Source organism: Odocoileus virginianus, chromosome 3 (assembly GCF_023699985.2).
Source record: "Odocoileus virginianus isolate 20LAN1187 ecotype Illinois chromosome 3, Ovbor_1.2, whole genome shotgun sequence".
Taxonomy (NCBI): Eukaryota; Metazoa; Chordata; class Mammalia; order Artiodactyla; family Cervidae; genus Odocoileus; species Odocoileus virginianus.
Window position 1 is genome coordinate 35,690,972 of NC_069676.1, and position 22,133 is coordinate 35,713,104.

The 22,133-nt window shown below is 47.3% G+C and overlaps 1 protein-coding gene across 3 annotated transcripts; it reads right to left on the minus strand.

Annotated features, from left to right (window-relative positions):
• Positions 1 to 234: 234 nt before the first annotated feature.
• On the minus strand, positions 235 to 21,910 carry F12 (coagulation factor XII). Of its 3 annotated transcripts, none has more exons than XM_070465154.1 (15): positions 21,823 to 21,910; positions 8,509 to 8,637; positions 8,090 to 8,147; positions 4,882 to 4,981; positions 3,827 to 3,897; positions 3,432 to 3,542; positions 3,179 to 3,310; positions 2,925 to 3,029; positions 2,601 to 2,766; positions 2,315 to 2,499; positions 1,985 to 2,216; positions 1,598 to 1,734; positions 1,356 to 1,505; positions 652 to 797; positions 235 to 561 (listed from the first exon to the last, which is right to left on the minus strand). In XM_070465154.1, exons 2-15 carry the CDS (start codon positions 8,563 to 8,565, stop codon positions 394 to 396), a joined length of 1,818 nt encoding a protein of 605 aa, XP_070321255.1. In that variant the 5' UTR covers positions 8,566 to 8,637; positions 21,823 to 21,910; the 3' UTR covers positions 235 to 393. The 3 variants fall into 3 exon arrangements, with proteins under 3 accessions (XP_070321255.1, XP_020729630.2, XP_070321256.1); XM_020873971.2 differs by lacking the exon at positions 21,823 to 21,910 and adding an exon at positions 10,002 to 10,089; XM_070465155.1 differs by lacking the exons at positions 4,882 to 4,981; positions 21,823 to 21,910 and having other exon boundaries at positions 8,509 to 8,539.
• Positions 21,911 to 22,133: the final 223 nt, after the last annotated feature.

The window sequence follows — 22,133 nt, forward strand, 5'->3', positions numbered from 1 at the left end:
TAAAGAATCCGCCTGCAATGCGGGAGACCTGGGTTCGATCCCTGGGTTGGGAAAATCTCCTGGAGGAGGGCATGGCAACCCACTCCAATATTCTTGCCTGGAGAATCTCCAAGGACAGAGGAGCCTGACAGGTTACAGTCCATGGGGTTGCAAAAGAGTCGGACACGACTGAGCGACTAAGCACAGGGCACAAACTGTCTTGGCGTTTCCCAACAGGACCTTGAAGACTGAACCTTTCAAGCATCTTCAAAAGCACTTTATTGAGTGCCTATGCCCAGCCCTGGGCTGGAAGCGCTGGGGGAATGGAAAACAATCTTTGCTGTCCATAATGCTCCCCGTCAGCCACGCTTCCATTCCAGAACTGCTCAGAAGGGAAAGACAGTCGCCGGGCTGTCAGGAAGCCGTGTGCTCCCGAATCCAGGCTATGTAGTTGGCCACGTCGGTGTAAACACCCGGCTTGAAGCGGTTGCCGCAACCTGAGCCCCAGCTGACTATGCCTCGCAGGATGAGCTGGCGCTCAGGGGTCTCATCCTCACACACCAGAGGGCCTCCGGAGTCACCCTGGGTTGGGGACACGCGGCTCAGCATCCTTGGCTGGGAGTCCACCCTTGACTGGGTTGGGGAAGGGCGCCAAGCGGGCCCCAGGCTCACCTGGCACGCGTCGGTGCCGCCCTCGAGGAAGCCAGCGCAGAGCATGCCGCGGGTGAAGGCGGCCCCGTGCACGTCGGGGGCGGAGCAGCGCTCCGGGTCGATGAGCGGCACCTGAGCCTCCTGCAGGAAGCTGGAATATTCCCCACCTGCGAACCGAGAGCACCCTCCTCACACCCCTCCAGAGTCTGCTTGACGCCCAGGCCATGGACCTGGCTTTACCAGGCTCTTTCAAACCCGCTATAATCTCCTGTCTCCCTCGCAGCAAGCCCGGAAGGGAATGAGTTGCCTTTAACACCTACCTCATAGACAAGAAGCCAGAGAGGAGCTGTGATGAGAACCGACCAGGAGGAAACAGGACTGCTTCTGAACCCCACCCCCACTTCCCATCCAGTGGCTCAAAACCTTGCTCCCCATCCAACCCACCTGCGGCTCCATCGCGGGCCAGCGTTCTAGTAGCCCTTGCAGCCCAGTGCCCAGAGGGAACCCAGAGAACGTGCGGGTCTCCCGCTTCACCACAGGAGTTCTGGGGACTCCCCTACTCCCCCAGGAGTGAATTTCAAGCCCTTGGAGAAGCAGACTGCAGAGACAGGGGCCCCGAACGTCTCCACAATCCACCAGATAGACCCCACCTGCCCACCCGCAGGCTTCTCTTGCCTACCCCGGTGGCCAGAGGCCTCCCTCCCGCTTCCAGCCGATCTGCCTACCCTCGAACTGGTGACCCCAGCCGGCCACCTCGCAGACTGCGGCTTCGGATTCGGCGGGGCGGCCGGCGCTACTCGGCAGGCATACTGGCTGAACGAAAGGCGACGGGTGCGCGCAACAGCCGTCCACGTTCTCCTGCAGGCGCACCAGAGCTAACCCGGGCGAGAAGCGTGAGACAGGGACGCCCGGACTTCGAGCTCTGCCCACCCTTTTCCCTGATCCCCACGGGGGTTCCTCCACGCACCCAGGTCGTGCTGGTAGGTGATGGGGGAGAAGGCCTCATGCAGGCGGTAGTCCCGCACTGCCAGCGTCTGGCACTGCTCACAGCTCTGGTTGTGGCGGTCCTGGCCGAGCACCACGGTCAGCTCCTCCGGCGCGGGTCTGGGGATAGGGTCGGGAAAAGGAAGCGCGCTCAGAGCGGGCCACAGGCATCCTGCGGGAGCCCCCTTCTTCCGAACCTCCAAATAGGTTTCGGCTTCCTCCTGGGAAGCTCTGAAAGGGAGAAGGGGGCAAATGTGGGCGGGGACGCAGAGAGGTAGCGCACGAATTCGGGTGTCGCGCGGAAGCTGAGCGCAGAGGAGAGAGGCGCTAGGGGGGTCCCGGGCGGGGAGCTGAGCTCGAGGACACTCGCCGGTTCTGCAGGCAGTGAGCCGCAGTCAGCACCCAACAGGGAGCAATGAGGCTGCCGGCGCAGAAATGTTGGCCCCAGTACAGCGCGGCGATGTAGGGGTGTGCCCCGGGGAGCGCCACCAGTCCTCCGACGACGCGGTTCAGCGAGGACAGCCCTTTGCGGAGCCGCTGTCCACAGCCCTCGGGGGCTGCGCCGGCCAGAGGAGTCGGCTGTTCGGGCGGCGAGCACCAGCCTGTGGGAAGAGACCAGGCTGAGGCCCTAGAGACCCACGGTCGATCGGTTGGAATATAGCTCGTCCCGCGCCCTCTCCGCTCGACCCCTTCTAACTACCTGAAGTCAGGGATGGAAGCGGGGTCTGGGTCGTGGACTCAGGTTTCTCCGAAGCCGACGGCGAGGGCAAGGGGAAGACCTCGTGCCTAGCTGCGGCCTGGCAAGGTGCCAGGCGGCAGTAATTCCAGCTCAGTCGGTCGCCTTTCCAAATGAAGCACCACGGGCGGGTGTCGTTGTCGGGGTTCCTGTAACCACGAGGTGAGGTGGAGGCGCTGTTTCGAATGTGAGAAGCCCTAGAAGGGCCCTGGAGCGGAAGGGGACTTCCAGCCGCGTCCCACGCGCGCACCGGCAGAAGGCGTGGTCGCCCAGTCCCCAGTTCAGCACTTGCTCTGCGGTCACATTCCAGTAGGTGGCCTCGGAGGCCCACGACTGACAGGGTGCTCCGGACACCGTGGTCCTGGCCATGCCTCGGTAGCTGAGTCCGCGGTCGTCGTAGCAACTCGCCTTGAGGTCTGGGGAGAGAGGAGGCTCCCCGCTGCTAGGTGATGATTTGGTCCCTCCTCCCTGCCCCCAGCTGCCCTCTCACCCACGGCGCCACTCCCCCTCCTCCCTCTCTACAAGTCCTTCCGACGTGGGGTGGGGCTTCCGCTTCCTAGAGACCTTAACTCACCTACATCGCACAAACGTCCCGCGAAGCTAGGGGGGCAACGGCACAGGCGGTGGCCCTCCGCCTGTAGGCAGCTGCCCCCGTTGAGACACGGGTTGGTGCGGCAGACTGGGAGAAGGAGCACTTTGAGTCATCCCTAGGCCCAAAGACAGCTCAGAGAGCTCCCTCTTACACTGGCACACCACCTGGCCTCCTGCCAGCCTTTCTTCCTCACCGTCCACTCTGGTCCCTGCCCAGCTCCCCACCAGTCTACTCACCCTGGCTGGCCAGTGGCTTGCATTGGGCATTTGGACCCTTGCATTGGCACTTGACCACACCGGCTGGCTCAAGCCTGTGCCATATTTCATTCTCGTGGAAGAACTGGAAAAACTGGGGCTCAAAGCATTTCTCTGGGGACAAAAGGAGAAGAGGGACCATGCCAAGTCTCCAGGAATCCACAGGACTTCTTCGTGGGTCTGAGGCTGCCCCTGTTCCCCAGTGCCCCCATCCCTGGCCTCAGCATCTCCTCACCTTTCTGGCAGTGCTTCCCAGTGAGGTGATCTGCACAGATGCAGTGAGGGCCATCGGGCATGTTCACACAGGTCCCTCCCTTCTGGCAGGGATTGTGTTTGCTGCAGTGGTCTGAGAGATGGACACAGAGGGAGAAAGAGCAGGGAGCCTGAGTCAGACAGATGGGGGCCAAGTCCCTACCCAAACGTGCTTGTCTTTTGACCTTGGCCCTCCAAGTTTCCAAGCCTTAGTTTACCCACCTGCAAAATAAGGCTACCCACTCTTAGAACTTCTCCCTCTGGGGGAGAAGGAGATAGGTGGGCCCAGAATCCCATGTATTTGGGGCCTGATGATACCCAGGAGCGGAGCTAGGGGTGGGGAGAGGGCCCTGGGTCACTCCAAAGGTTGTATGGCACCTTTCACTTTCTTGGGTTCCAGGCAGTATGCCCATCGTTGGTCCTTCTCAAAGTTGGGGGTGGTAGCACACCTGTAGAAAGAGAGGAAGCTTAAGATGTGGAAGTGACCCAAGTGCCTGTCAAAAGATGATTGGTTTAAGGAGAGGTGGTACATACACAATGAAATGTTACTCAGCCTTAACAAAAGAATAAAATGTCACCATTTGCAGCAACATGGATGGACCTAGGGAATTAGTATACTAAGTGAAGCAAGTCAGATAAAGATAACTATTATATGATATCACTTATATGTGGAATCTAAACAATAATACAAGTGAATCTATGTACAAAATAGAAACAGACTCACAGACATAGAAAACAAACTTACAGCTACTAAAGTGGAAAGGAAGAGGATAAATTAGGAATATGAGATTAATGGAGAGAAACTACTATACATGAAATAGATAAGCAACAAGGATTTACTGTATTACACAAGTAATTATTTTCTTTTTTTTTTTTTTTTTTCTTTTTCCCAATTATTTTTATTAGTTGGAGGCTAATTACTTTACAATATTGTAGTGGTTTTTGCCATACATTGACATGAATCAGCCATGGATTTACATGTGTTCCCCATCCACAAGTAATTATTTTCAATGTCTTATAATAACACACACACACACACACACACACACACACACACACATATGTATTCTCCAGGCCAGAATACTGGAGTGGGTAGCCTTTCCCTTCTCCAGGGGATCTTCCCAACCCAAGGATTGAACCCAGGCTCCCGCATTGTAGGCGGATTCTTTACCAGTTAAGCCATTAGGGAAGCCCATGTATACGTATATATATATAACTGAATCCTTTTGCAGCACACCTGGAACCAACACAACATTGTCAATCAACTATACTTCAATAAATAAAAGAAAGAGACAAGTCTTCCTTGCTCTGCCCAAGAGGCTAAGCTCACCTCCCCTATCACAACCCCCTCTCTTCAAGCAGGGTTCCCTGGACAGAAGGGTGGGCAGAGTCCACAGAAGACCCCTGCTCCAACCCTTTGTGGGTAGTCTTACCAAGGTCGGGGGCCTGGCCGGCCTCTGTGGATGCATTTATGATACAGCTGCCGGTGGTACTGGAAGGGGAAGTGGCAGGGTTCCCCGGTGACAGTGAGAACTGTAAGGATAACACACTCCTTAATGCCTTTCCCTGTGCCCCCATTGACCAAGGACCACCCTCAGAGTCTGGTTGGAAAAAGGACAGACCTTTGAAAAGACCTTCAAGGCCATGCGTGCACGCTATGGGGATTATCCAGGCAGGAATACTAGAGTGGGATGCCATGCCCTTCTCCAGAGGATCCAGGGGTTGAACCTGTGTCTCTTACGTCTCCTGTATTGGCAAGCGGGTTCTTTACCACTAGTGCCACCTGGGAAGCCCTACCTTCAAGACCACATCCTGGCTTAAGAGTTGGGTTCTGGAGTCTCACAGCTGGAATGGACTCCTGACTCCACCAACTACTAACTGGGTGACTTCGGACAAATCTGTAGCCCCCAGGCCTAGAAGACTGCTTGCCACAAAGCAGGCACTTAATAAATACTTGCTGAATGTTGAAGTTACTTGACCATTCTGAGCCTTACTTGCCTCATGTCTAAAATGGCAAAAATAATACATAGTTAAGATGAAGGGTTTAGGTTTTGCAAGATGAAAAGAATTGTAGAGATGGATGGTGGTAAGGATTGCACAACAATATTATCATACTTAATACCACTGAACTGGACTTAAAAAATGGTTGAGATAGGGACTTCCCTGGTAATCCAGTGGTTAGGAGTCCACCTGTCAATGCAGGGGATGTGGGTTTGATCCCTGATCAGGGAACTAAGATCCCACAAGCTGTGGGGCAATTAAGTCCCGAGTGCTGCAACTACTGAACGTGTGCTCTAAATCATAGGTTTTGCAACTAGGGAGGTCCCAATGTGCCTCAACAAAGACCCACTGCAGCCAAAGAAATAATTAAATAGTTGAGGTAGAGCATTTTATGTTATGTGTATTTTACCACAATAAAAAAATAATGATATAGGTCTATTTGTACAGAAAGATATTCATAATTTTAAATAAAGTAAGTAAAAAACAGCATGTCCTATTTTTTACAAGTATTTTTACATATGCATAAAAAATAAATCTAGAAGAATATCTCCAAAATTTGTAAAAGTGGTTTTTGGAAGATAGTGGATTGTGCGTAACTTTTCCTTCTCTTCTATTTCTGTAACTTCTGTAGTTTTTACAATAAAAATATTGATATCATAATTTTAAAAAAATAGTACAGTTGAGCTTCATTATTCAGATTCTGTGTTTGCTTATCTACATGTCTTGCTAAAATTTATCTGTAACCTCAAACCAATACTCAAGGTGCTTTCACGATCATTTGTAGACATGTACAGAGTGGTGAAAAATTTGAGTCACCCGAAGTGCACATTCCCAGCTAAGGTCAAATGAAGTGATGCTCTACTTCTTGTTCAGCTCCTACTGTAAACAAGTGTCCTTTTCACACTCTATTTAGTGCCACATTTTCAAATTTTGTGCTTTTGGTAAATGATTTTGCTTGCAAATGGCTGCCAAGTAGAGTGCTGGAGTGTGGTCCAGTGTTCCTATGCACAAGAGGGCTGTGATGTATATTATAGAGGACATTTTCGGACTAGATAAGCTTCATCCAGGTGTGAGCTAATAGTGCCGCTGGCCATGAGTTCAATATCAATGAATCAACAACATCTATTAAGTAAAATGTCTTTAAACAAAATCACACATAAGGCAAGGTTATGTATTGATGGTTGATGAAAATGTAACCAGAGCTCACAGGAACCTAACCCTATTATTTCCTCTAGGAGTAATAGTTTGGTTTTTGCTAATTCAGTGTTCATGGTGACTTTATAGAACATGACTGCTAGGAATAATGAGAACTGACTGTATATACTTCAAATGAGTGTTGTGAAACTTAAATGAGATTGTGTCTGTAAAACACTGAGAGTCTGTGTTTGATATACATTAGCTCATATTTTGTCCTTAAAGGTATAGTGGCACTTGTGCTGAGGGCTAAATCACGGACAGGATAGTAAAGAAAGAGGGAGAAGCATTTGAGATAGACCTTTAAGATGCAAATGGAATGAAAAAAAAGCAAGTGAAAATCGCTCAGTCGTGTCCAACTCTTTTTGACTGTATAGTCCATGGAATTCTCCAGGCCAGAATACTGGAGTGGGTAGCCTTTCCCTTCTCCAGGGGATCTTCCCAACCCAGGGATCAAACCCAGGTCTCCCACATTGCAGGCAGATTCTTTACCAGCTGAGCCACAAGGGAAGCCCAGATGGAATGGAGAACCTTAAGTTGGTGGTGAGGCAAGGACAGAGCAGCTAGGCTGGGTCAGGCTAGAGGGAGGAGAGCCATTTGGCTGGGTGCGAAGTGCTGAAGAGAGATGAGGTAGTCAGGGTTGGCTGGGCTGGGCCTCAGGGCCATGCTGAGGGACTGTGTCTCATCCCACCAGGTCAGGCTTACCAGAGCAAGCTCTAGTTTGCAACTCTAGGTAAATATTTAGTGTTTAGAAGAATAAAGACAATAGGGAGCTAGGGGGAGATGGCAGATATCCCCCATCTAAAAGGAAACTTGATAATAAAAGTCAGTATATTTTAAGCATTTACCATGCACCAAAATGTGGGCTGAGTGTCTCACCAGGATAAATGACTCATTTCTCCTTCTCAGCAACCTTAAGAGTTTTACCATTACCAGCCTGGTTTTACAGGTGGGGAAATTTAAGCTTGGAGAAGTCAAGTCACTGACCCAGAGCCACCCAGCACATGAGTGATGAAGCTGGGATTCAGAAGCATTTGGGCTCTAAAGCCCTGCTCTCAATCCTTTCTTGTCTGTCAAGGGCCCTGGCCTTTGTGTGGCATGCCTGGTGCCTGTGAGATACATCGAGAAGAGGAAAGGGTGAGACAGGCCTGGGAGGCTGAGGAAGAAGAGCAGGAGCTGGGCCAGGCACTCAGATATAGCCCCAACCTGCCCTCAAGGAGCACACAGCTCACTATCCACTCTGGGTCTGCAACACCCACTTGCACAAGACCCGACATATGGCATGCACCCAGGTCTGAATGCCAGCAAGACAACTCTGGGGTAAGAGTGAAGAGTGCCCAGGATCCTCCCTCCCACTCCAAGGGCCAGAGACTAACAATCTGCACACCCCTACCATGACTCATCCCGGTCCCAGGCGCTCTCTGGAGGTGGTCCCAGGCTACTTACCCACTGTGTGCTCACTCTCTGTGAGTTTCTGCTTCTTGGGGCCTTTCCAAGGTGGAGTCTATGGAGGAGAGAAGAGAGGGAATTTTGCCAGAAAGTCATTGCCTGCTCCCGTCCCATGCTACTCCCCAGCTTCCTCTCACAGCCCCGAACTGCAGAGATTTCTTCCAAAGGCCTGGACCCCTCTTCACTCCTCCTGCTGTCTCCTCAATTTCCCTCTCCCCCAGAAATGCAGGCCACATTCTCATAGCCACCAGTCTGTCTATTCTCTCTCCTCTACTTGGGCCTTATGGGCTTGCCTCGTCTTTCCAAACAGGACTTCCAATCTCCTGGGCCAAAAGGTCATGGTCAGAGGCCAAAGCTGTGACAGGAACCCACCAGGGCCATCCCAGTATAATCCTCCTGGTTCCCACAGTCCTCACCGAAACCGTTGACTCCAGGCTCACCAGCAGGGCCCCCAGGAGCAGCAGAGCCCTCATGGCGTCTGTCTGTTGGTCCAACCACTTGACCAGGAGTCCAGATCAATAGAACTGGTCAAAGGTCCCTGAGGCCTGGGGAGCAGAGATTGGTTGAGCTGCCCTTCTAGGCTGTTTATGGGAAGTCAAGCAAAGAGTTTCCCTGATGAACCCCTAAGGATGGGAAAGCTGGGAGCTGGTGGATGGCAGTAGAATAATAAGGAGTGGGGCTCTCCCCATCTTTCTCAGATAGTAGAACTGGAAGCAGGAAGAGGGGTTGCCTCATTTCTGGTCCTACTGGGGATAAGGAGGGTAAGGAAATCCAAAAGAAGCTCCCTACTTTGGGAATCTGAGAGTCCATGGGGAAGTATCTTGTTGTTTCATTGCTAAGTCATGTTAGACTCTTGCGACCCCATGGACTGTAGTCCACCAGGCTCCTCTGTCCATGGAATGTCACAGGCAAGAACACTGGAGTGGGTTGCCATTTCCTTCTCCAATGGGGAAGTGTATTCATTTTCTATTGCTGTCTAAAATTAACTACAAACTTTGCAGATTAAAATAATACCCATAGTTAGTTCACAAATCTCTGGGTCTAAAGTCCTACACTGTGTGACTCAGTTTTCTGCTCAGTTTCACAAAACTGAGTTCAAGGCCGAGTTCTCTGGAGGCTCTGGGGAAAAATTCCCTTCCAAGGTCATTCAGGCCATTGGCAGAATTCAGGTTTTTGCATTTATAGAAAATGAGGTCCCTGCTTCCTTGCAAGCCATCAGCTAGGGGCTGCCCTCAACTGCTAGAAGCTTCCTGCATTTCTTGCCATAGAGTCCCTTCAATTTTCCAAGCCAACAACAGAGAATCTCTGCCATGTTGACTCTTTCTCACCCTTTGAATTTCCTCTGTTAGGAAGAACCCTGTCCCTTTTAAGGATTCATCTGATTAGGTCAGACCCACTAAGGAAAATCTCCCTCTCTTAAGGTCAACTGATTTAGGACCTTACTTATATTCATAGCATTCTTGTACAGAAGCCTCTAGATTAGCATTTGATTAAATAACTGGGAGAAGGTATGCTTACACTGGGGTCTTGGGGGCCATCTTAGAGTTCTACCTACAAAGTAAGTAAATGATCCCATGGAAAAAATACCAAAATTACTAAACCAAGAAGTGCTAAAATATGCAATTGGAGCACAAGGAAGGGAGATGTGTTCAGCATGTATTATTTTTCCTTCCTAACAGCCATTTATCTTGGTTCAGTAAGGATACCCTGATTTTTCCTTTGAAAATCATTCCTCCTTCATCCCCCTCCATGAGTCTCTAGTGCTGCCCACTCTACCCTCAGTTCTAGGCTGGGGGGTGTGGCCTAGGTCTGGCCAATCAGAGTATGGTATTTCTAGACCACAGGGATTGGTTCAGGGATAAGCCATACACAAGTTTGGCCAATCGGAGTCAGCCTTTGGACTTCTCACCAGAACTTTTAGGATAAAGGTACTTTCTTCCTCTTGGAGTCCCTAAGAATGCAATCCTGGAGATGTTGATGGCCATCTCTGTCACTGCCTGGGGAGGTCCTGCCTGAGAATGAAGCATACATATAGGAATAGCAGAGTGAACAGGGAAGGGAGGATGAAAGAAGGCTATAGGAAGCAACCTCCTAGATGGTACCCATAGACCCTCACCTCCTGGAATTCATGACCTTGAATAGTCTCTTCCTACACTGGGTCAGAGCTGTTCTGTATCCAGTAGAATATGGCAGAAATGATTATGTTTTACTTGTGAGCCCAGGTCATAAAAGGGATCACAGCTTCAGTCTTGGTCTCATGGATCACTCACTTTGGGGGAGGCCAGCTGCCATGCTGTGGGGACACTCAAGTAACCCTTCAGGGAGGCCCATGAGGGAAGAAAGTCAAGTCTTGAGCCAACAATCAGCACCAACTGGACAGTCATGTGAATGAACACTTTTGACATGGATATTGCAGCCCCAACAAGCATCTGGCCTGCAACCTCAGTAGAGACCTCAAGCCAGACCATCCAGCTAAACAGCTCCTAAATTCTTGAACCTCTGAAGTTGTGAAAATCCTAATTGATTTTTGTTGTTTTAAGCCATAAATTTTAGGATTATTTGCTATCCAGCATTTGATAATACAGGTAGAGTGATTATTGATTGTTTTGTTTGAAAAATCTGGATCCTAAAACTAGAGATAGCCTCAAGAATTCTCAGTTACATGTACCAATTAAAATCAATTTGAATCGACTTCCATCATTTTCAATCAAAGAAGTCCTGACTGATCCAAAGTAATTTGTGGGAAATGAAGACAGAATATAGCAAATTCTTGATTCTGATGGAAGAGAGGCAGGTCATGGAATATTTCCTGGGACAGAAACACAGCAACAGTAAGGCAGGAGTAGAGGCACCACTTCAACAATTGTTTTCAAAAGTGGAAGTAATGGCTAATAAGACCATGATGAAAGTGAAACCATGAGATGTATAGACGACTCATTAAGGTGAAAGCACCTGCATCAGGTCTTGATTTCAGTTCCTGAATACAGTCTGTGGCCCAGAACTGGTCCCATACTGGCTCCTTCCATCTGATGAGAAACCAGCTCTCCCTCCAAATGGAAGGGGCCTCTTAAACACATCTTCACAAAGAATAGGAAGTTGCAGGTGGGAAAGGGAGAGAAGGGCTTCCAGGCAGAGCAAGTACTACGGCTTCACAGAAGCCTGAATGTGGCATGTCAGATGAAGAATACGGTAAGCACTGGTTGCTTTATATGGAATGTGAGATGAGACAACCAGTCTGGTGGGACCAGAGGTGGATATTCATGAGTATTTGGATGTTTGACATTTGTTCCCCCCTCTTCTTCTAGTCTGCCAGTTTCTATTTGGGGTTGTGTGTGCATGCTAAGTTGCTTCATTTGTGTCTGACTCTTTGCAACCCCCAGACTGTAGCTCACCAGGCTCCTTTGTCCATGGGATTCTCCAGACAAGAATACCAGAGTGGGTTGCCATGTGCTCCTCCAGGGGATCTTCCCGACCCAAGGGCTGAACCCATGTCTCTTAAATTTCCTTCACTGGCAGGCAGGTTCTTTACCACTAGTGCCACCTGGGAAGCTCATATTTGGGGTCACCCCACCCCTATTGCCATCTACTCTTCCCCCAGGATATATAGGACACATCCCAACCTGGGAGGTTTATCTTCCAGCAGCATGTCTTTTTTGCCTTTTCATACTGTCCACAGGGTTACCCAGGCAAGAATACTGGAGTGGTTTGCCATTCCCTCCTCCAGTGGGCCACATTTTTTCAGAACTCTTCACTATGATCCATCCATCTTGAGTGGCCCTGCGCAGCATGGCTCTTAGCTTCACTGAGTTACACAAGCCCTTTTGCCATGACAAGCCTGTGATCCAATATGCTACTGGGGAAGAGCAGAGGGCAATTAATAATAGCTCTAGTAAGAATGAAGCAGCTGGGCTAAAGTAGAGATGATGCTCAGTTGTGGATGTGTCTGGTGGTGAGAGTACAGTCTGATTCTGTAAAGAACAATATTGCACTTGAACCTGGAATGTTAGGTCCATGAATCAAGGTAAATTGGATGTGGTCAGGCAGGAGATGGCAAGACTGAACATTGACATCTTAGGAATCAGTGAACTAAATTGGACAGGAATGGTCACATTTAATTCAGATGATCATTATATCTACTACTGTAGACAAGAGTCCCTCAGAAGAAATGGAATAGCCCTCATAGTCAACAAAAGAGTCTGAAATGCCGTACTTGGGTGCAGTCTCAAAAACAACAGAATATTCTCAGTTCTTTTCCAAGGCAAACCATTCAACATAACAGTAATCCAAGTCTATGCCCCAACTACTGATGCTGAAGAAGCTGAAGTTGACTGGTTCTATGTAGACCCACAACACCTTGTAGATCTAACACACACACATACATACAAAATGTTCTTTTCATCATAGAGGATTGGAATGCAGAAGTAGGAAGTCAAGAGAAACCTGGGAAAAAAAGGCAAGTTTGGCCTTGGAGTACAAAATGAAGCAGGGCACACTGGTCATAGCAAACACCCTCTTCCAACAACACAAGAGACAACTCTACACATGGACATGGACACCACCAGAGAGTGATACTGAAATCAGATTGATTACGCTCTTTGCAGCCAAAGATGGAGAAGTACTATACAGTCAGGAAAAAACAAGGCCTGGAGCTGACTGTGGCTTACATCATGAGCGCCTTATTGCAAAATTAAGGCTTACCTTAAAGAAAGTAGGGAAAACCACTAGGCAATTCAGGTATGACCTAAATAAAATCTCTTATGATTACACAGTGGAGGTGATGAATATATTCAAGGGATTGGATCTGCTAGACAGAGTGCCTGAAGAACTATGGATGGAAGTTCATAATGCTGTACAAGAAGCAGTGACCAAAACCATCCCAAAGAAATAGAAAGGCAAGAAGGCTAAGTGGTTGTCTGAGAAGGCTTTACAAATAGCTGAGGAAAGAAGAGAAGCAAAAGGCAAGGGAGAGAGGGAAAGATATTCCCAACTGAATGCAGAGTTCCAGAGAATAGCAAGAAGATATAAGAAGGCCTTCTTAAATGAACAATGCAAAGAAATGTAGGAAAACAACAGAATGTGAAAGACAGATTTATTCAACAAAATGAGAGATATCAAGGGAAAATTTCATGCAAGGATGGGCACAGTAAAGGACAGAAACCACAAGGACCTAACAGAAGCAGAAGAGATTAAGATGGGGTGGCAAAAATACACAAAACTATACAAGAAAGGTCTTAGTGATCTGGATAACCACGAGGGTGTGGCTACTCACCTAAAGTCAGATATCCTGGAGTGTGAAATCAAGTGGGCCTTAGGAAGTATTACCACAAACAAGGCTAGTGAAGGTGATGGAATTCCAGCTGAGCTATTTCAAATTGTAAAAGATGATGCTGTTAAAGTGCTGCACTCAATATGCCAGCAAATTTGGAAAACCCAGCAGTGGTGACAGGACTGAAAAGGTCAGTTTTCATTCCAGTCCCAAAGAAGGGCAAGGCCAAAGAACATTCAAACTACTGTACAATTGTGCTCATTTTACATGATAGCAACATTATGCTCAAAATCCTTCAAGCTAGGTTTTAGCCTAGTACGTGAACCAAGAACTTCTAGATGTACAAGCTGGGTTTTGAAGAGGCAGAGAAACCAGAGATCAAATTGCCAACATTCATTGAATCATGGAGAAAGCAAGGGAGTTCCAAAACACATCTACTTCTGTTTCATTGACCACGCTAAAGCCTTTGACTGTGTAGATGACAACAAACTGTGGAAAATTCTTAGAGATGAGAGTACCGACTTCCTTACCTGTCTCCCGAGAAACCTATACTTGGGTCAAGAAGTAATAGTTAGAACAGGACATGTATCAAAGTTGGGAAAGGAATACAACAAGGCTGTATATTGTCACTCTGTTTATTTCACTTCTGTGCAGAGGACATCATGGAAAATGCCAGGCTGGATGAACCACAAGCTGGAATCAAGACTGCTGGAAGAAATATCAACATCCTCAAATATGCAGACAACACTACTCTAATGGCAGAAGATGAAGAGGAACTAAAGAGCCTCTTGATGAGGGTGAGAGAAGAGAGCAAAAAGGCTGGCTGTCTTTCACTCAGCACTCAAAAACCTGAGATCATGGCATCTGGTCCCATCACTTCATGGCAAATAGATGGGGAAACAGTGGAAACAGTGACAGATTTGATTTTCTTGGGCTCCAAATCATTGCAGGCAGTAACTACAGCCGTGAAATTAAAAGGTGCTTGCTCCTTGAAAGGAAAGTTATAACAAACATAGCATATTATAAAGCAAAGAAATCATTTGCCAACAAAGTCCATATAGTGAAAGCTATGTTTTTTCTAGTAGTCATGTATGAACGTGTGAGTTGAACCATAAAGAAGGCTGATCGCTAAAGAATGGATACTTTCTTTTTTTTTTTTTCATTTATTTTTATTAGTTGGAGGCTAATTACTTCACAACATTACAGTGGGAAGAATGGATACTTTCAAATTGTGGTGTTGGAGAAGACTCTTGAGAGTCTCTTGGATTGCAAGATCAAACCAGTCAATCCTAAAGGAAATCAACCCTGAATATTCATTGGAAGAACTGTTGCTGAAGCTCTAAAACTTTAGCCACCTGATGCAAGGAGCCAACTCATTGGAAAAGACCCTGCTTCTAGGTAAGATTGAAGGCAAAAGGAGATGGGGGCAGCAGAGGATGAGATAATCAGATACCATCACCGACTCAATGGACATATTTTTGAGCAAACTCCAGGAGACAGTGAAGAAAGAGGAGCCCATGGAGTTGCAAAGAGTCAGAATCCTGGGAAAGAGCACCCACTGATTGAGTTTAGGTCTCTCTGACTATGTTAGTGTAGGGAGAGAGTGATCTAGTCCATTAGGCTTCCATAGTGGGAGGTGGTCACTGGAAATTACCCTTCCCTTACACAATAAGGGAGTTGTTCTTCACAACTTAGCAACTGAACAACAACTTCCCTATTGTGTGGGGGAAGGGTAATTTCCAGTGACCACTTCCCACTATGGAAGCCTAACTGGCTAGATCACCCTCTCCCTCCATTAAGGTAATCAGACTCTCACTCCCAGGATTCTGAATCCTGAACAGGCCACACAAGCAAGGATGGTGAAAAGTGCCAGCGTTGGAGGTCTGCCATTTCACCAAACTGTACCCTGGCCAGATTGTCCCTGCTCCATGGTATAAGTCAGGATGCCTTCCAAAACCCAAGCTTAAGTAGAAGGAAATTTAAATTTATCATTTCATATCATTAGAGATCTATAGTGGAAGGGCTCCAGGAACAGAGCTTTCAGTGGTTTAACAATGTCATCAAGAGTCCATGTTCTTGGCTGATTCACATTGTTGTGCAGCAGAAACTAACCTAACATTGTAAAGCAATTATACTCAAAAAAAAAAAAAAAGAAAGAAAGAACCCAAGTTCTTTTTTCTTTTGTTTACTATGGTCCTCAGTGTGCATACTTCAAGCTGATTCCCTCATGGCCACCAAATGACTAACACAGCTCCAAGAATCATGTCTAAACTTCAGTGAAGAAGGACCTTCCCTTCCATTAGATCATTCTTAGAAATGAGGAAAGTTCCCTCCCCAAAATTCCCAAGCAGACCTCCTCTCGTGGCTCAGTGGCCACAACTGGGTTATCTACTACTCCTAACCAATCTCTAGCAAGGGTAAGGGGTTCTCTATAACTGTCTTAGGCCAATCAACCCTGGAGCCAAGTCAGAGGCATGCAGGTTAAGTGGCCACAGGAACAGAATTAGGACTCTGCAAAAGAGGAAGAAATAGACATTAGGTAGACAACCACAGTTGTAATTCCTACATTCTGGTCCTCTAGTGGTCCTTTATTCCTACTTATTTCCAAGTGTATTCCTTCTAGCTGATGCTATGAACCATTGAGGGCATTCCCATGATATAAATTCCCTTTTGTATAAGTAGAGTCTTATTCCAGTGCTTCTAGACAAAAGCTTTCACTCTCCCTTATCCCTCAAGTCTAACCAGGCTTCAAGTTCTGTTCATTACACTGCCCACATATTTCTCAAAATCCTCCACTTCTCTCCGTTCCTACTTCCTCTTTCTTTGACTTCCAGAAAAATCAAGGTATCAACAGTGCTGGAACATAATTTGAGAACCTCTGGTGGACATCTGTCATTTCCCTTCTTTAGCATCCATTCTCCCTTTATCTAGCAAGAGCCCTCAATGTTCCTTTGGGGAGGGGCCCATTCCCCCTTCCATCAAGTGGACTGAAGAAAGCTTACCCTTTCCCTCAACTGAGGGTGGAGTGGACATGTGATCCAGGCCTGGCCAACTAGAAGAGTGCCTCTTTTGGAAAACTCAAGATGCTTAGATCCTTAATTCAGGGAAGAATGTTTCTCATGTTTATTCATTCTAGTTTATTTTCATTTAAAATTTTTTTTGGTTAAATTTAAGCTCTTTAGAAGTTACTTTTGGAAATTGAGACACATTACTAATACTGTAGGAATTGACGACGCCTTGATTTAAAACTTTCTTTATACTGTGATTTTCTTTCAGGTTTATTTTGTAAGATGAAACATTAAATTTTTTGTTAACTTAATTTTTTTCTTAAAATAAAGACTTCTTCACAATTAAAAAAAAGGACACTGCCTCTTTCTGTCCTCAGTGATTGGTTCAAAAGGAACACCTGACCCAAATCAAATCAATGAGAGGCAACCCCAGGATTTTTTGCTAGAATCAAGATAGAGTCTTTCTCTTTCTATAAAAGTAGCCCTGCTGGTAGGAAGTGAGCTTGAAGCTGCTGGCAGCCATTAACATCTCAGGAACGGACTGAGATAAAGATAACACTTTAAAACCTGAGTCACGGTATGGGAAAGACAAATTTTGAGTGACGCAATTTGAGACCTGAGATGCAATGACACTTGTAATCAGAACCATGACTTATACTTTTAAATTACTTAAATCAATAAATTTCTTTTTTTTTTTTACCTTGGCCAGTTTTAGTTGCAATTAAAAACTCCTAACTGATGCAAGCAGGAATTTATACGTTGTTATCATCAAGTTCCTAAAACAAAAGAAAACAAAACCCCTAGTGATCAGCTCTGTAAGTCAGTACCCTAAAGAATAGGACAATGATCTTAGAAGTAGGGACTGGAGGGAAAAAATAGCAGTGAACTTGAATCAGTTCAAATCCCATTTTGGCCACTGACCCCCAGTGTGATCACTGGGTCAGGTGCTCAGCTTTCCTGAACCTTTATTACCACACCTCTTTAGGGAGGAAATGGCACTCAGACCAACAAGATGGCTTGTTGAGATGCTTGAATGTGAATTCATGTGAAAGGGCCAAGCTGGCATATGATTGGGACTCAGTCTATAGGAGTTTACAAAGAAACTTTCCCTAGAAAGAATATAAAAGAGAAACAAGAAAAAAAAAAAAAGAAAGAAAGAAAAATATTTAAAGAAAAAAGAAAAGAAAGAAACTTTTCCATGTGGACACCTCTACCCCCACTTTAGCAGTTTCTACACACATGCCCAGCTCCTCCTGAACATCTGGGTCCCTTATCATCTGCTTTGGATCTGAGCAGAAAGGTACTCAGGTTTCTGTCTTCCCACAGCTGGAGCATCTATGGGATCAGAAGGGAGAAACTATCAAGTTCCTGCTCACAAGTGCTTGGATCCACACAGACACATATAGACAGCCCTTCTGACTTGGAAGAAAGATTTCAAGAAGTGGCAGACCTACCTATTCAAAGACAAGTTTAGGGGGTCAGTAGGTACCCAGCCCACCATCCTTCATTCCTCCTTACTTAGTGGCATCATTTTTCTCCCAGTTGTTCAGGCTGTCACCATGGAACCTTTGTACGAATGGAAGCCTCTCCTTCCTCCAGATGAGTTCTGCCTGTCAGAACTTCTGTGATGATGGAAATATTCTATAGCCATTAACCAAATGTGGCTATTGAACATTTGAAAACTAGCTAGTGTGACTGAGGAACTGGATTTTCATTAATTAATTTAAATTTAAATAGCACATGTGGTCAGTGGCTACTGTATTGGACAGCACAGCTCCACAGTGTGACAGGAGAGAGAGTGTATGAAATATTGTTGGAAAGCTACATGGGCCCAGATCAAGTTGGGCCCTAATAGGTCATGGGGAACAGTTTGGGTTTTATTTATAAGTGTAATGGGAAGTGAATTAGTTATCTACTGAATCTAATAAGAGATGCAAATTGCCCCCAAATTTAGCAACTTAAATTACAAACATTTACAGGCATACCTCACTTTACGGCACTTCAAAGATAGTGCAACTAGGGGAGGGTCCATTTCTAAGTTCATTCATAAAGCTATTGACTTCAGGTTCTTCTTGATGGTTGGCCAGAGACTTCAGTTCCCAATCATGTAGGCCTTGCCATAGGTCAGTTACTTGAGGATGACATTTCATTATCTTTCGTCACTTTCACTGCATTTGTCTTTTCCTTTTTTGGATTGTGCTGGGTCTTTGTTGTTACATGCAGGCTTTCTCTAATTGCCACAAGCAAGGGCTACTCTTTCTTGCAATCTGTGTGCTTCTCATTGTGGTGGTTTCTCTTGTGGAGCACGGACCTAGGCACACAGGCTTCAGTGGTTGTGGCACTTGGGCTCAATAGCTGCGTTTAGGGCTTAGTTGCTTCGTGGCATGTGGGATCTTAGTTCTCTGACCAGGGATTGAACCTGACTCCCCAGTACTGTAAGGCAAATTCTTAACCACTGGATCACTAGGGAAGTCCCCTGATCTCCCTTTTTAAAAATCATTTTGAAAAAATAAATAAATAAAAAGATCATTTTGGCCATAGATAGAGAATGGGTTGTGCCTGGAGAATCCCAGGGATGGTGGAGCCTGGTGGGCTGCCATCTATGGGGTCGCACAGAGTCGGACATGACTGAAGCGACTTAGCAGCAGCAGCAGCAGACAATGGGTTGAAGAGTCAGATTCTGGGAGTTGTGTGAGATACCTTCCTGTCCTTAACTCTTATCAGTCGCCAGGTCTTATTCATCCCATCTCCATGATAGCTCTCAATCTGATCACTTCTCTGCACCCCCTGGCCACCTCCCCAGCACAGGGTATCATTCCTCTCTCTAATGGTTCCTCTTAAAAGGACCTCCTGCCTGTCTTACTCAGGATGGTGGTGGTGGTTTAGTCGCTAAGTCATGTCCAACTCTTGTGACCGTCCGTGGGATTTTCCAGGCAAGAATACTGGAATGGATTGCCATTTCCTTCTCCTGGGGATCTTCCCAACCTAGGAATTGAACCCAGGTCTCTTGCATTGCAGGCAGATTCTTTACCGACTGAGCTATGCTGCTGCTGCTGCTAAATCGCTTCAGTTGTGTCCGACTCTGAGACCCCATAGACGCCAGCCCACCCTGGGATGGCCAATCCCATCCCTGGGATTCTCCAGGCAAGAATACTGGAGTGGGTTGCCATTTCCTTCTCCAGTGCATGAAAGTGAAGTCACTCAGTCGTGTCCGACTCTTAGCGACCCCATGGACTGTAGCCTACTGGGCTCCTCTGTCCGTGGGATTTCCCAGGCAACAGTACTAGAGTGGGTTGCCATTGCCTTCTCCGACTGAGCTATGCGGAAAGCCCTTACTCAGGATACGTGATTCTCAACAATGAAGCCAATTCTGGGTAACTGAGGCAGACAAGGAACTGACTGGGTGCTTGTTGAATCCACCTACCCTCCTAAGGCTTGGCTCGACCTCCTCCCCTTCTTCTTCTACTGTCACCACAATGAACCCTCAATGGTCCTCTAATGTCTGATATGAATCACTTGCTTTGGATTTCCAAGACCTGCTTGCAAATATTGGAAACATGCTCCAGGTACTAGGGACCTTGGAGAGGAAATTTTGCCTCTTCTCTGATTTCCCTAGTGGAGAACAGGGTCTGCCTCTGCATTTTATAGGTTTCCTCCTAAAGTGGAGGGGTATTCAGATGCTGGGCACCAAAATAATAGGTGTTTACAAGACAGCCTAAGCCTCTCTCTCCTGACCCTTCACCCCACCCCTAGCATGGCACACAGTAAGCAAATAAGATCAAACTACTTCCTGGTTTAACACACTCTGGACAGTTCCCCACTCCCCTCAAAATAAAGTCTAAACTTGCTGAGCTTCCAAGAATCTCCCTAATTCAGGCCTCTTTTGAAGGCCTGAGCCTCACTTCTTGCCCCCACCCCTCATCATGCATACCCCAATGTGCACCTGAAACTCTAGTTTAGTGCTCTGCCCTCAGGGGCCAAATGTATGAGCTCTCACCACCTTCCTCGATAGAACTCTGAACATGTGCTGCCTCTTGCCAGAGGTCTTTCCTTCCCACACCAGTTACCTCTGAAAACTGCACATTCTCACTTAACTCTCCGGTCTCACTTGGACACGACAGCCTTCAGTGGGTGAGGTACCTGTCCTTTGTCCAACTGACCACTGGTTTTCCTTCTTTCAAGGTACTTATTTTTATTCCTCAAAGTATCCTAGATCCATGCATTTCCCCACATCTCCACTGCCACCTTCTCAGTCCAAGTCATCATCCCCTGTCTCCTGGAATTCTAGAGCCTCCCAACTGCTTGTTCTGTCTCCATTCTTGTCCCCTTGAAAGTCTACTAGCTAATCTTCTAAAAGGCTTTCAAAGGCTTTGAAATCTTTCAAAGCATTCACATTTCACTTAAGAAAAACAAACTCTTCTCCATGGTTTGCAAAGCCTTCCAGGTTCTACTTAAATCCCTGCTTTCATTTCATATCAGACTTTTGGGCTCAGAAGCTACACAGGCCTTCTTCCTGTTCCCTGAACATAGCAAACTTACTCCAGGCTCAGAGCTTTGCACTTGCTATTGCCTCTGCTTGGAACTCTGTTCCTCTAGATCTTTGGGTGGTTGGATCTGCTCAAATGTCACTCCCTGAGACCAATTCCCTTCACTATTTTGTCTTACTGTCTTAATAGCATTTATCATTCTCTCAGACCACCCCAATTATTTGTTTACTCATAGGATTACCATCTTGATCCTCCTTGCAGGTAGGCAGAGAGACTATCTTGCTAGCACTACTGTATTCCCCAGCTCCTGGCTCGGTGCCTGGCACGAAATATGTGCTCTGCATTTTTGGATGAATGAATGGATAGGAACCAGAGAAGCCTAGTTGAATCTGGCTTTGCTTTACTTGCAAGTTTGGGCAAGCCTCCGTTTCCTGGTGTGTGAAGTGAGGGTGGAGGGAGTAGGATGTTGAACTAGAAGGTGTTGATTAGCTGTAAAATTTCAACCTTGTTTTCTTCCTAGTCTTAGGCCTGAAGCCAGCCACTGGACCTCAGCTCCCCACCTGTATAATGGGTGTGAGCTCATTCCTGCGGTTTGGGGTGGTAGCGCTGCCTTATAAGGCAGCAGAGGCCGAGGGCGGGCGAAGCCGTGTGGGTGGAGAGAAATCACAACATCCGGCTGTGGGGGCAGGGCGGGGGCGCCCGCAGTGGGCAGGCCGGAGGTCGGGTCGCAACTAGGGAGGCCGGCAGCCTCCTCTAGGCCTCTCCCTGCCTCCGAGGTGCGCCCTCCAGGATGGGCCAACCCAAAAGCATACGAACGGACATACTGACCGAACTCGCTTGAGGCCGGCCCGCAGAAGGCCTAGAATGCCAAACGCATCCCCTTTAAACCCTGGAAAAGCCAGGGCGAACCAACGGGACCACACCCACACCTAGTGGTCCAATCAGAGTGCACTGCTGAGAATGACTGACCTTCGTTCATCCAATCAAATGCCAGGTATCCGGGGCGTGATCCAGAGATCCCACCTCTGCTGTCCCCGAGGAGGGCTCGACCCTAATTGGCAGTTCGGTATCCTACGAAGGTGCTGAAATTCGAACGTAGGGGCTGAACCCCACCGCAGACCAACCAGGAAGAGGTGACGTTTTAGGTCCTGCCCGCCCTGTTCCTTTGAACGAATCCCTAGCTCCGGGGGCGGGGGATGATTAAGGGGTTGTCTAATGGGAAGACGGCGCGGGGAGCGCTCGCCTAGTTATTGGCCAAGTAAAGTAAACAGAAGGCGGGC